The sequence below is a fragment of the Arachis ipaensis genome, chromosome B10 (genome assembly GCF_059453495.1).
Source record: "Arachis ipaensis isolate K30076 ecotype BB chromosome B10, ASM5945349v1, whole genome shotgun sequence".
Classification (NCBI taxonomy): Eukaryota; Viridiplantae; Streptophyta; class Magnoliopsida; order Fabales; family Fabaceae; genus Arachis; species Arachis ipaensis.
In genome coordinates, this window is record NC_142435.1 from 58,045,738 (window position 1) to 58,059,876 (window position 14,139).

Sequence of the window (14,139 nt, forward strand, 5' to 3'; positions counted from 1 at the left end):
ATCTTGTTACGAAATGTAACTTGATTTTGTAGCATTTTTTTCTTTAGTTACAAAAGTAAAATAATTCTTTTGTAACATTTTTTTCAATACAAATTGCATGCATAATTTACTAAATTATTTTTGAATTAACTAATATATTAACTATTTTAATAAGCAAGTCTACATTTATATAATATGTAAAAACATACATAATTCAAACATGCCTCATTTAGCTAAAATTGTTTTAAAACAAAATAACATTAGTGAGTACATTGATTAGTTCTACAAGTTATATGTCTTGCATAAGTTCAACCAAAAGTTAAAAGTTCTAACATAGATTAGTGTCTCTATGAATCAAAATATTCTTGAGCCCTCAATGTAGCATGTGGTCACCATTTCAGCACTCCTGTAAATAAGAAAAACCGAAACAAAAAATTAAAAATAAGATATAACACTAATTATAATTTTTTTCATTAAGTTTTATCCAAAATGTTTAGAAAATTTTGGGCAGAACCTCCCCTAAAACTTGGATATTTCTACCGTCTACGGTTCCAACAAAAACAACCAATTCACAACTTATTTCTCATCCAATACACAACCAAATTTATAAAACCAAATAATAGGATATTTACCATTTCTCAACCATGACACAAGTAAAATGTGATAAATAGATCCATATACAAATTAAACTATACTAATAATATAGGAATCATCTAGGAATATGTATTAAAACCATAAGCGGTTTTAGGAGTACCTTTAGTTGTCTAGTTTCTTTCATTGTCAAAGCGCGCTATAAAAGAGTTCACAACGGCTTGTTGAGCTTCCAATTGAGCTTTCATTTGAGCTAATTCTTCCTCTTACCGTGTTCGTTGCTCTTCAAGTTTTTCTTTGAGCACATCTATTACACAAGAAAAATTTAACTAAAAAATTCAATAAATAAATCCAGTTTATTGTATCTATCAAACAAGTTAATGTATCCTCTAATTTAGATGACGACTTTGTAAACCATTGATCATGCGTGCATACTGACTATGAATAAAAAGTTTCTTCTCAGTAGAATGAACACACTTTGCTTGATCATTATGTTAAATGGTTTGATAAGTAGGATTGAAGTGAGATTTCCAATAAGTCATCAAATTCATATAAGTAGTGGAAGCCCATACCTTCCTTGTTTAACAGATTAAGTCCCCTTTCATGCAAAATTTTAAGACGAAATGCATATCCAGCATATGCCAGCAAGACCATTCCGGAATCTTCTCCAAATCTCCTTGTATCTTTCCGTTAGTACCATTCAGATTTTGTGAATACTAATAGCAAGTTCTATATATAACTATTGTACCAATCATTTGTTTTCTGAAGAAAGCAACAATACGATACATTTTTTCTATTCTCTACTACTTCCTCTGTTTCAAATTTTAGTTTACTTGTTTCATTAAATACCATAATGAACACCACTTAACAAAGAGATAGATATAATCCAACATAGGCTAGAGATATGTGATTACTAGACAATAAAACTAAGTTATATTGGATAATCATTACCCTCTTGGTCTAACTAACCTTCAAAATAGAAATCAAAGAAATTTCTAACTTATAACATGTGCAGACACTTGTTTGAAATATCATTAACTTATTTTAATCTCAATCTTCAACATAGGATAACAGGGTCGTGCCTCAATTTTTACATTGTTTTAAAAATTAGAACCATAACAACGAATTCCAACAAATAAAACAGAATTTACAAATAAACCTAAAAAAATCCTAAGGAATCAGAACAAAAAATTTGCAAGTTTCAACAAGTAAACACAATTTACAAATAGAATTAAATAAATAAAAACCTAAAGCTTGAAAATTTTAAAAATCATAATAAACAAGAAATCAGAACAAAAAATGAACAAGTGATTTGCAAGTTTCAGCAAGTAAAGACAATTTATAAACAGAATTAAATAAAAAAAACCTAAGGCTTGAAAATTTTAAAAATCATAATAAACCAGAAATCAGAACAAAGAATGAACAAGTGATACCTGAGACTCATTGGAAGATGCAACCACGGATGCGCAGAGACTGAGAACGACGAAGTATCATGGCTGGCACAGGGCCATGAATAACGGCGGCTACCCGAAGCTCCGGTGATGGATTTCCAATGACACGGCTGTAACTGAAATCAATGACAACAATATTCCCAAAAATTAAAGCAAATCAAAATCAGAGGGGAGAATGCCCTTACCAGCAGTGGATCCCGACGAGGCAGCGTTGTTTTCCAACGATAGGGGCTCAGTGACGCAACCCCTAACAGCGGCGACGACGGTGACTCCACGAACGGCGACTGGGCGCAACTGCGCGAACAGTGCCTCCTCTTTCTTCCTCAGTCTTCCTCCCTCCATGCGTCTATCTCTCCTGCGCGTCCTCAGCGTCATCCGTGATGGGAGATGCGACGGCGGTGGAAGCTGGCAACGACCCGCTTGAGATGAGACTACGACGGTGGCTTCCCTCGACGACAGTAGAACGCGAACTGACGGCGGCGATGGAGGCACAGCGGCGCTCCTTCATCGAGCAACTCTTCCTCTCGCTCAATGTCTCCCCATAGGGGGCCGTCCTCCCTCTTTCCCTTCTCCTTCTTTTGCTCTCTGATTCCAGTTTTTCCCTTTCTTTTCCTTTCTTTTCCACTCCGTTCTTCCCTTTCTCTTGATGTGTGTGTGTATTTTTGTGTTGTTAGTGTGCATTTGGAGACTTGGTGGTCTGGCAGCTCGGAGGGTTTAAGGCTAGGGTGAGTGAAGGTGAGTAAGTGAGTGTGGGTAGAGTTCGGGTAAAATTAGGATTAAGATTTTTAATTTAAGAATTAGGGTTTGTTTTTGGGGAAAATGTAAAGTTAGATATTTTTAGATAAATTGAGATTTAGTAATTTTAATTAAATTAGACTATACAGTATTAAATATTTATGAAAATTATATAAGTTTTAATTAATTTTAAACTTAAAATCTCATTACTTTGATTTAATTTCTTTTTGATAAATAATTTTTTGAAAATAAAATCATAAATAACTATAATAAATCATAAATAATTTATTATTTATTTTTTAACAACCAAAAATTTTAAAGGCTTAATAATGAGTGTTGGGTTATGGTGGATTTAAGATTTTAGTAAAAAGAAGGACAAAACTAGAATTCTATATTTTGTTTTTAAAGAAGTTTTTCAAAAAAAAATAATATTTGTTATAAATTTATTTTATGTAAGAGAAGGAGGGTGACCCAGCAAGCGATTTTGCCTTACCTTGAGCGTGAGAAGTAGAGCCGTGGAGATAGTAAAAGTGGACGAGAATAGTGAACAGTAGAATGAAGAGTGAAAGTGAGAGTTAGAATTAAGGTTTTTACTTTTTACATTTGTTTTTATTTTTCAATTTTAACTATTTTTATTTATGTTTAACAATTAATTTTTTTAATTTAAAAAATTAATTTTTAGTCAATATTTAAGAATTGATTATTAGTAAAACTTATATATTAGTTTTATAAAAAAATATTAAATAATATATACTTTTTAAAAATTAATCATTTAATCTTTAATTTTTTATAAAAAATAATTAATTAATACAAATAATATTTAAAAAAATTAAATTTTTAAATCAAAATAAAATTATCTTAAAGATTTTAATATTTTAAAATAATTCTTTTTAGGTACAAAAATTTTTACATTTTATGACAAACAAATAACTTGTTACAAACAATTTGAATTTTGTGACAAATTAATTTTTTGTTATAAAATAATTAGAATTTTTGAAACAAATAGATATTTTGTTATAAAATATTTTGAACTTTTGTAACAACTTCATCTTTTGTTATAAAATATTATAAAATTTTGCAACAAAACACCGGTTTGTTACAAAAGCCAATATAATTTGTAACAAAAAAATCAAATCGTTACAAAATAACAAAACGTTTTGTAAAAAATTATATTATTGTTACAAAATATTATTATTATGTAACAATCACTAATTTTTGTTACAAAAAATAATTTTTTGTAACAATTTTAAATTTGTTACAAAGTTTTTGTTACAAATGTTCCATTTTCTTGTAGTGGCATGCATATATAACACAATTCAAATCACAATCCTCATATATATATATATATATATATATATATATACAAAACTTCTTATACAAGCAACTTACAAATATACATACATACATATCATTATAACTCTTATTTCCTCTTACAAATATATATATATATATATATATATATATATATATACAATAATCAGATGTGCAGAAGAAACTCCTTAAACTCTTCGTCTGTCTTGAAAAGGAAAATATGTAACAAGTGAGAACACTGTCCTTGCTGGTTCTCTGAAGAGGGTTTTTAAGAATGGTCATAAGAGGATATTTAAAAGAAAACTGTTTTTCCGATTGCAGTGATCATTGCTCGTCTTATGAATCTTTTGAAAACCAACTGTTAATCATCCGATAACCCAAACTTTTTCAAAAACCATTAGTTAATTACCTAAAATCTGAATTCATATTTTGAATTTATAAAAACCCCAAGTAAACACAATATCTCGTAACCTTTCACTACATGTACCAAAGGAGTAATTTCATCAAACTTACCACTGATTCATCCAATCACGGCCTCCGGCCTAAAACAATATCACATCACAGTCTTTGACCCAACACAAAATCAAATCACACTCCAACCACCATAATCCGAACCAGCAGTAACAATCACAAGTAATTCAATTCAAACACAATCAAGAGAAATTACATCAAGTATAGCAATTAGCAGTTAAACAGAATTATTCACATAGGCAAACCACGTACAATATACACACCCAAATAATGTCACATAGATGCATATGATGCATGCCTGCCATGAGCTCACATATCGATTAAACTTCCAGAACCTGACACATCCGATAGCTAACCCAGACATGGTCTCTCAACACGAAGGGCATCTTCAACCTTCCAGGAAGGAATCCTCAACCTCCTCTTCAGAGAGAGATTGCGATGTAATTATAGGAAATCCTCAACCTAACTCGTTCATACCACAGCCAGAAATTGAATTAAAGGGAATCCTCAATCTTCTCCATTCGATTTCCCAATGTAACAAGAGAGTGAATCCTTAACCCTACTTGTCCATCACAACAAGAGAAAAAATCTTCAACCTCAACTTGTCTATCATAGCAAGAGAGAGAATCCTTAATCTCAACTTGTCTATATGTGAGCGGGACAAAACTACCATCCTCACCATATCAATCCAAAACTCATTTCAATCCAACATAGTCAAACATAACCAAAATTAGAATTAACAATATAGAATTGAACCGAAGGGAATTCTCAACCTTCTATCCAACTTTTCGGTGCAACAAGCGAAGGAATCCTCAACCTCAAGCTTGTCCATCACAACAAGAGAGTGAATCCTCAACTTCCCTTTCAGAGAGAGACTGTGATGTAATTATAGGAAATTCTCAACCTAACTCGTTCATACCACAGCCAGAAATTGAATTGAAGGGAATCTTCAATCTTTTCCATTCGATTTTCTGATGTAACAAGAGAGAGAATCCTTAACCCCACTTGTTCATCACAACAAGAGAAAAAATCTTCAACCTCAACTTGTCTATCATAGCAAGAGAGAGAATCCTCAATCTCAACTTGCCTATATGTGAGCGGGACAAAACTACCGTCCTCACCATATCAATCCAAAACTCATTACAATCCAACATAGTCAAACATAACCAAAATTAGAATTAATAATACAGAATTGAACCGAAGGGAATTCTCAATCTTTTATCCAACTTTCCGGTGCGACAAGCAAGGGAACCCTCAACCTCAAGCTTGTCAATCGCAACAAGAGAAAGAATCCTCAACCTAAACTTGTCTATCGCAGCAAGAGAGAGAATCCTCAATCTCAACTTGCCCAGTTATTTCAATAGAAATATACGTTCAGTTCATCGCACGCCAAAAATCACTTTTCCTCAAATTATTTTTCTTTAAAACCAACCACTGTTTATTAATTAAACTCCACGACAGCATCTCGAGACTTTATGGGCGCCCGGGGGGGGGGGACGACAACCAATCTCGTTCTTTAAAATTAGTAAAATCCTTAAATTATAACTTCTTAATTTGAATCAATCAAATAAACTCATTTTTGAGTCAATCGAATTCCCAAAACCGATTCCAAATTTCAGTCACAAGATTAAACTATTTCCAAAAGACTCAGAAATTATTTTGTTTCATCAATCAAATTCAATAGCTTCTAAAACCACTAAAACTCCTAAAAATTAACTTCAAACCCATTTCTTTAATCAAACTTACGAAGTTTCCATGAAAGTTGCTTAATTGAACATAATCAGTTTCATTCTTAAAAAATACTTTAAATCCGCTAAAGCATCCTTAAAACATAATCCTTTCCTTAATTAATCCAAATCAAATAAAATAATTCTTCAATTAACCCTTTTAATTAAAACTAATCAAATAAAACTTGTACTCAAGTTTACTAAGTTTCCAAAAGACTAAAAAATCACCTCTCTTTACCAATCAAAATTCAAATATTTTAAATTCACTAAAACTCCTCAAATTGTGGTTCTTTAATCAAACTCAAAACATAATTCTTTAATCAAAATCAAAATAAAATAAGTTAATTCTTGACTTTTGTGCAAGCTTATAAAAAATTTGGCAGCACCTCCCCTAAAACTTGGACTTTACCACCCTTCAAGTGTTCCATCCAAACATCTCTCAAACGCTTCTCAACCATTTCTAGTATCAAATTATTTCCAAATACGAAATAATTTCCAAAATCAAACCAAATTCCAGTATTAAATCTCTTCCATAACCAAACCAATTCCAATATTAAAACTTTTCCAAAATCTACTCATTTCCAAAATCATATCAAATTCCAATATTAAATCTCTTCTAGTAAATCAAGAAAAACTAATTCAACAACATCAGTCAACTAATTAGAATATTCAGCTTTCTCAATTGTTCAATAAATCAATCAAACAAATAATTTCATTCATCCAAAACAACTTAGTTCAATCCTTAAATTTTTACATCAATATCAATTTATAACAATTCTAGAAAATAAAATGAGTTTAAGGAAAGCGCCCCTAACTCGATTGCGACTTAACTACGCAACGCCTGTAACAGCGGCAGCTACAACCACAGTTCCAAACTACTTTCGCAGCAACCACAGCAACTCTAGTCACGATATGCAATAACCGAAACTCGACCCTACGTTACCAAAATCTCAGAATCTGTAACCAAACATAATAGAATACTTATACACTAGTGGCAAGGGTTTCGGAATAGAGATACCTACTGTAACAAAGAGGAAACGTGGAAATGGAGCGACCGTAAATCCAGTGGCAATTCTGGTGATGACGGAAAACCTCAGCGACAACTGCAACAACAACGCAGTGACCACACTATCCTTAGAAATTAAAATGACGGAAGCCAGACCAAGAACACCCTAACCAGTGGTGTTTCCTGGTGACCACAGAGCTTCGGATACGATGACAGAAGCTCTGACGATGATTTCCAATGGTTAGCACGGCGGCGGTTCGTGAAGGTGACACGGCACTGGCGGCGAGATAACGCCGTCGTCCTTCACGCGTCACTCCCCCTGGTTCTCTCTCCCTCGGATGCGTCTTCTTCCTCAGCAGTGGCGAAACCAACAACGGCGACAATAGCGAGGCAGGCTACACGGCAGCAGCAGTGTGGCTCCTTGGTGCGTCCCTGACTCACGCGTCTCCTCTCTCCCACGACAGCAATGGCGACGGGATGGCAGCGGCAGAGCAGGCGTGGCGCCAACAGCTTCTTCCTCGAGCTCTCCTTCTCGGCACTGCTTTCTCTCTCTCTTCGTGGTTCTGTTTTCTCGATGACGACGTGGGGCAGTGGTGGCGCGACAGCGAGCTAGATGCGGCTGGGTATGACGGGGTGTGGTGGCGGCGTAACTCCTCCCTTTTCTCTTCTCCCTCACTCCCGTGGGCTTTCCCTCTCTTCTCTCTTTCTTCCTTTCTTTCTTTCTTTCTTACGCTGGTCCATGGGGATGACGGCGGGCGTGGGATAGTGAAGGGTGAGGTGAGTGTAATGTGTTTTAAGGTTAGAGTTTCTTTGAATTAAAAAAGGATAAGGGTAGTGTAGTAATTTTATTAAAAATAAAAGGATAGAGTAATAATTTAAATTCAAATTAATTATATAAAAAGATTTTGTGTAACATTTTTCTAAATGTTATAAAAAATATCTATTGTAATATTTTTCTAAGTGTTACATAAAATATCTATTTTTAAGTGTTATATAAAAAAGATCAAATTGAACTAAATTAAAAGATAAAATCAAGCCAATATAATTTATGTAAACCGCTACAGGGTCCCGCTATTTCTTCATGCTATTCGTTCCTTCGTAAACTGCTACAGGGTGTAGCGGTTTATGTACTTACAGCATCTAAATGTAAACCGCGACAGGATGTAGCGGTTTACGTGTAAACTCTAATCCGCATCAGAGTGCCGCGGTTTACATATAAATGAAAAAGTTGCAATTGCATCTGGTGTTTTGAAAAGTTATAATCTGGTAGGCTTTCTCTCCAAATGTTTTTAATTTTGACTAAGTTCAGCTTTCAGTAGATAAAAAGCTGACTATAATTTAGTCAATAAATAAATACATAATTTAATTGCATAGCCAAAATGTTAAATTTCCATCAATAATAGCACTACTACTAAGTGCTAAAGCTGTATAGACATTTAAAAAAAATACATCTCGGTTCGTGTGTACCGTAAACACCACATCAATTCTGATCTATGAAGTGTAAAGTATAGACATTTCATTGAATTATTGTGTTCGTTTATTCGATAGATTTTGAAAACAACACTTTTCCGTTATTTTTAGTTTATATGATTAAAGGTGTAGTGTATACTCTAGTATCAATTATCGCTAGTCAATTTTAGATGGTGAACGTCTGAAGTTTTAAATGGTGAACGTCTGAGTGGTGCAACAATGTTAAACTAATGGACGACGCAGAATTGGCAACATTGTATACAAATTACTTTTATGTATTTGTTTTAGTACAACGATAAATTTATACGTACTAGTACAATAAAAATATAGACAAATTAAAATACGATATGTGGATTATGTTTTTCACGTCAATAATTAATTTTTTTAAATACATATCATATCAATGATTTTACAAAATTACCCTTATACTTTAATAAAAATAAAAATAAAAATAAATTTTATTTAATTTTTACAAAAATACTTAAATATCCTTTTTTTGTATTAGACAAAAACAACCTTAATTCGTTAATTTAATCAAAATTCAATTAACTTTAGTTTTATAATTTTAAATCTAAATCAATTTATAAATCAAAATCAAAATACATTTCATTATTCATATACGCTAAAAAATTGTTTTGTTTATCATGAACCCTAAAATTCTAAATTCCCCAACGCAGTCCAATCCCACTCCTGACTCATCTCCTCTCAGAAACTAAAAAGTGAAAAGGGAATAAAGAACTCTAGCACCCCCAGTCTCCCGCAGCCCCGCAGCCACCGGAGCCCCCGCGGTCATCGCAGCTCCCGCAGCCCCACTTCGTTGTCATCGCAGAACTCTCCTCTGCTGGGAAGCTCCGTCGTCAAGGTAATTAATTTGTCACCAATTCCAACATGCATGCTTATCGTTATATAATGTTATTGTTGGTTAATTGATGATTATATGATGAAGCAAGTATACGATGCTGAAGCAAGAAAAGTATGAGTTCTGAGTACATTGCTATTGGGGTGCTTTACTAGGAGGTAGAACTACAGCAGGAGAACCTTTAAGATTGTGTTCTAATATTGTCAATGGAGAAGCTCAATTATTCAATGGTCAATTAGCATCCAACAAAGAACTAATAGTCAATGCTAATTGACCATTGACCATTGAATAATTGAGCTTTTTCATTGACAATATCTGAACACAATCTTAAAGGTCCTCTTGCTGCAGTTCTACCTCCTGGTAAAGCACCCCAATGACAATGTACTTAGAACCCACACTTTTCTTGCTCCGGCATCGTATAGTTGCTTCATCATATAATCATCAATTAATCATTAATAACATTATATAACGGGTAAGCATGCATGTTGAAATTGGTGACAAATTAATTACCTTGGCGATGGAGCTTCCCAACGGAGGAGAGTTCCGCAATGACAACAAAGTGGGGCTGCGGGAGCTGCAGTGACTGCGGTGGCTCTGGTGGCTGCAGTGGCTGCGGGGTTGCGGAAGGCTGGGGGAGCTAGAGTTCTTTGTTCCCTTTTCACTTTTCAGTTTCCGAGAGGAAAGGAGTCAAGAGTGGGATCGGACTGCATTGGAAGATTTAGAATTTTAGGGTTCATGACAAGTAAAGCAATTTTTTAGTGTATATGAATAATGAAATGTATTTTGATTTTGATTTTTAATTGATTTAGATTTAAAATAATGAAATGTATTTTGATTTTGATTTTTTAATTGATTTAGATTTAAAATTTTAAAACTAAAGTTAATTGAATTTTGATTAAATTATAAAATTAGGGTTATTTTTATTTTTATTTTTATTAAAGTATAAGGGTGATTTAGTAAAATCATTGATATAATATGTATTTAAAAAAAGAAAAATTAATTATTGACGTAGAAAACATAATCTACATGTCATGTTTTAATTTGTCCATATTTTTATTGTACTGATACGAATAAATTTATCGTCTTACCGAAGCAAACATTTTACTTTTATTAGTTGAACAATAAAATTTTGACTAAAGAAACATAGTCAAAAGAATGGAAAGATGCTAAAAACCAAACTCTTCTCAACAATCTGCACAAGCTTATATGTGATAATTGGACAAGTTAATTTGATCTCAGAATAAGGCATCTTTTTTTTGAAAGTGCATTACAAGATCTCAATTTATATCATAATTGGAAGATTAATTACCTCCAAATTAAGATATACCATGAGATTGAAGCAAATGGAATGAAAGAAAAGGCACAAGCATATAAAACTCTTTACTCATCCACCGTTTTCAGATCAACAATAGTAAGAAGAAAATTACAATTACAAATACAAAATATCTTTAGAAAAAAAAGAAGGGAATGGGATCGGTTGGTTGATTGTTTATAAAACGGTTTAGGATTTCTTAGCTCCCAAGACAAGGAATTCATGTGTTGAAGAAATGAACGGTGGTTAATGGTTGTTGGAGTAGGTGAATCAGCTGATCCGACGGCAGAGAGTGATTCCATCACCAACCGGGAGCATGCAGATCTCAATTCTGGGGTCCACAGCCAAGGCCTTGTTAAGCTCCAACACAAAATCTCTGTAGTACCTAACGTACTTCCTCATGGGTGCATCGGCAGGTGCGACCACAGACCCATTCCATAGGGTGTTGTCGTAGCCGATCACACCACCTACCTTCACCAAATCGATGAGCCTCTTATGGTAGTTCAGGTAGTTGTCCTTGTCTGCGTCCACGAAAATGAAGTCGTAGTTTCCATGGTTCTTCTCCTACATTTTCACGTTACATACACATTCACACCTTTAATTAGAAATGTGCTAGAAATAAAAATGTCTTTCATCGTAATTGTTAATAGTATTTATTTAAGTGGTTTTATGAGTGTGTTATAATTTCCACACTGAAAGGGGCTAAATTGGGGTCATATAATAGAGTTGAGTCAAGAAAACATTTTTCTAAGCAATTAATCAACCAAAGGAAAAACTTGCATTTTTTTTTTTTTCACCAAAGATATGAGATTCGAACTCGCAACCTCTTAATTGAATATGGGGAGACTATGCCATTTGAGATATTATTCATTGGCTTTTTTTTTTTTCCCTTTTGGGACTAGAGATACTTACATCTTTAACCAATTCGTCGAGAACAGGGAGAGCTGGTCCTTCTTTGAAGGTAATTTTGTGGTCAACACCGGCTTTTTTAATTACTGGCAGACCCAATTCGTAGTTCTCCTTGTTAATATCCATGGCCAAGATCTGTTACGATTAATATAATTAAAAATTGTATTTCATAAAAATACCTAAAAAGTATTTGTTAAAATTTTTAATATATTTAATTCATTGTAAAATAAAAAGTTTAACTTTGATCTATTGGCAAACATTTATATCCAATGATATATTGACATATTAATAAATAATTTTTTATTTTTAAATAACCAAAAATAAATATGATAAGTTTGGGAAAAATTTATATTATCCCGTATATTAAAATTAAATTCATTAAAATAGACAAAAAATTGAGCATAGTTTTTATAGTACCAATCAAAAATTGCGCATATTTGATGACTTTGATCCAATCTCAAAAACATACCAAAAATTTTACTATTATTAAATATTAAATATAATTAACTAACAAGTGGCTTAGACACTTGTTAACGATACTGCTAATAATGATTTTTTATGTTTATAATAAAAATATAATTAAAAAACTTATTTTTTTAATAAATTGTTTTTTTTTTTTAATAAACTGTTTCCTTTATACTTCTTTAAAGGTTTGTTAACCAAACCCGTACCAAATACCCAATTTGACTATAGGCGTATAAAGTATGACCGCCCATTACTACGAGTTATGACAAATTTTGAACAGGTGAAAGCAATTTGGATTCTGTCAAAAAGTTTCCTTAAAACATTGATTATGAAAGAGAACGGAATTTAAAGCTTTACTAATTTTTCTCATGTAATTAACGCATTCAAGAATTAATTAAATTGATTGTATGTATCTTTAATTAACAAATATCAAATCCAAATCCAAAAAATTATTATCCTACATAGAAAACAAAAAAAAAAAAAAAAAAATCTTGGTCTTGGTACCTTTCCATCTTCAGGAAGAGCAAGGGCAGTGGCAAGAAGCGAGTAACCGGTGTAGACACCGATTTCCATGGTGTTCTTGGCATTGATGAGCTTAAGGAGCATGTTCAAAAATTGTCCTTCATCTGCAGAGGTTGTCATGATGTTCCTGTTTTTGTTTGAATTTTGATCAATCAACTAATCAGTAATCATTTCATTTGCCTGCCCAGAATTCTAACAAAAGATACTAATTATGGAGAACAAAATAAAAATGGATCATAATACATACCATGGGTGCTTTGCTGTCAATTCTCTCAATTCTTTCATGGCTTCATGTTCTCTTGGGTACACGCTGGTTTCCAGAATGTACTGTACATTCATCATAATAACACACAATTTATTTTGAAATCAAAGAACCCAAAAGAATATAATATGTATTTAATTTATACAAGTGTAAAAGAATTGCGTGCTGAAAGGCGAGTATTTTGGTTACCTGGTATAGAGCATCACTCTGGAGAAGGCTCTTGTGACCAACATCTTGGTGCCTTCCAGCTTCAGAAGTTTGGTTCTGCTCTCCGTTGCTGGCCATCGTTTCTATGTAATTCTTTTGTTTTTTTTTTTTCTTTCTTTCTTCTTGATCTTCTTCTGTGCTCCCTCTATGATTGTGTTGTGAGTCCTGTGGAAAAGGATGAACGAGGGATGGTATATATAAAGAAGAGGAAAGGCAAATGAAGTTTGAGAAAATGCGGTTGGTGAGAGGAAAATGATGTTTGGTTGAACCGGATGGCGAACCCGGTTTGGGGTTGGTGAAGTTTGTGAATTATAATTTATAATTCCTTTTCCTAAATAGATATATGTGCAATATAATGAGCACGTTTCAGGCTTCCACTTTCATGATGTAGAGCCCCGCTGAGTTAGTCCTATATTTTCTTTTTGTTGGTAAGTGATTTACTGCATCTTTACTTATTTATTTATTATTGAGAAAAAGTTAGAGGTCAGCAATTTTTATTTATATTTGTCAATAATTTTAGTTAATACTTAATACACACATTTTAATAGTGTATTTGGATCTATTTTTTAATATCAATTTATAAAAATATACAATTAATTTAGATTAATTTAGTAATCAGTTTATTTGTCTTCTCAAATAAATATATGTAGCAATTTATTGATTAATAATAAATTTTTAAATAAAATTTAGATTCACGAAAATTAATCTTTAATCTATCAAATTAAAAAATGCTATAAAAAAAACTTATAACAATATACTAATAGTTTAAGTGCTAAGAAAAAAAAAAATAAATTATGTTGATTTTGTAGCATTCTTGTTTATTATTTTAGTTTAGATATTAACATTGAAAATGGACCGTGAC

The 14,139-nt window shown here is 32.6% G+C and overlaps 1 protein-coding gene across 1 annotated transcript; it reads right to left on the reverse strand.

Moving 5' to 3' along the window:
- Positions 1-10,807: 10,807 nt before the first annotated feature.
- Positions 10,808-13,486, reverse strand: LOC107623261 (caffeoyl-CoA O-methyltransferase). The gene is made up of 5 exons (XM_088508417.1): positions 13,260-13,486; positions 13,056-13,135; positions 12,791-12,935; positions 11,825-11,956; positions 10,808-11,476 (listed from the first exon to the last, which is right to left on the reverse strand). Exons 1-5 carry the CDS (start codon positions 13,353-13,355, stop codon positions 11,183-11,185), a joined length of 747 nt encoding a protein of 248 aa, XP_088364543.1. The 5' UTR covers positions 13,356-13,486; the 3' UTR covers positions 10,808-11,182.
- Between the last annotated feature and the right edge of the window lie 653 nt (positions 13,487-14,139).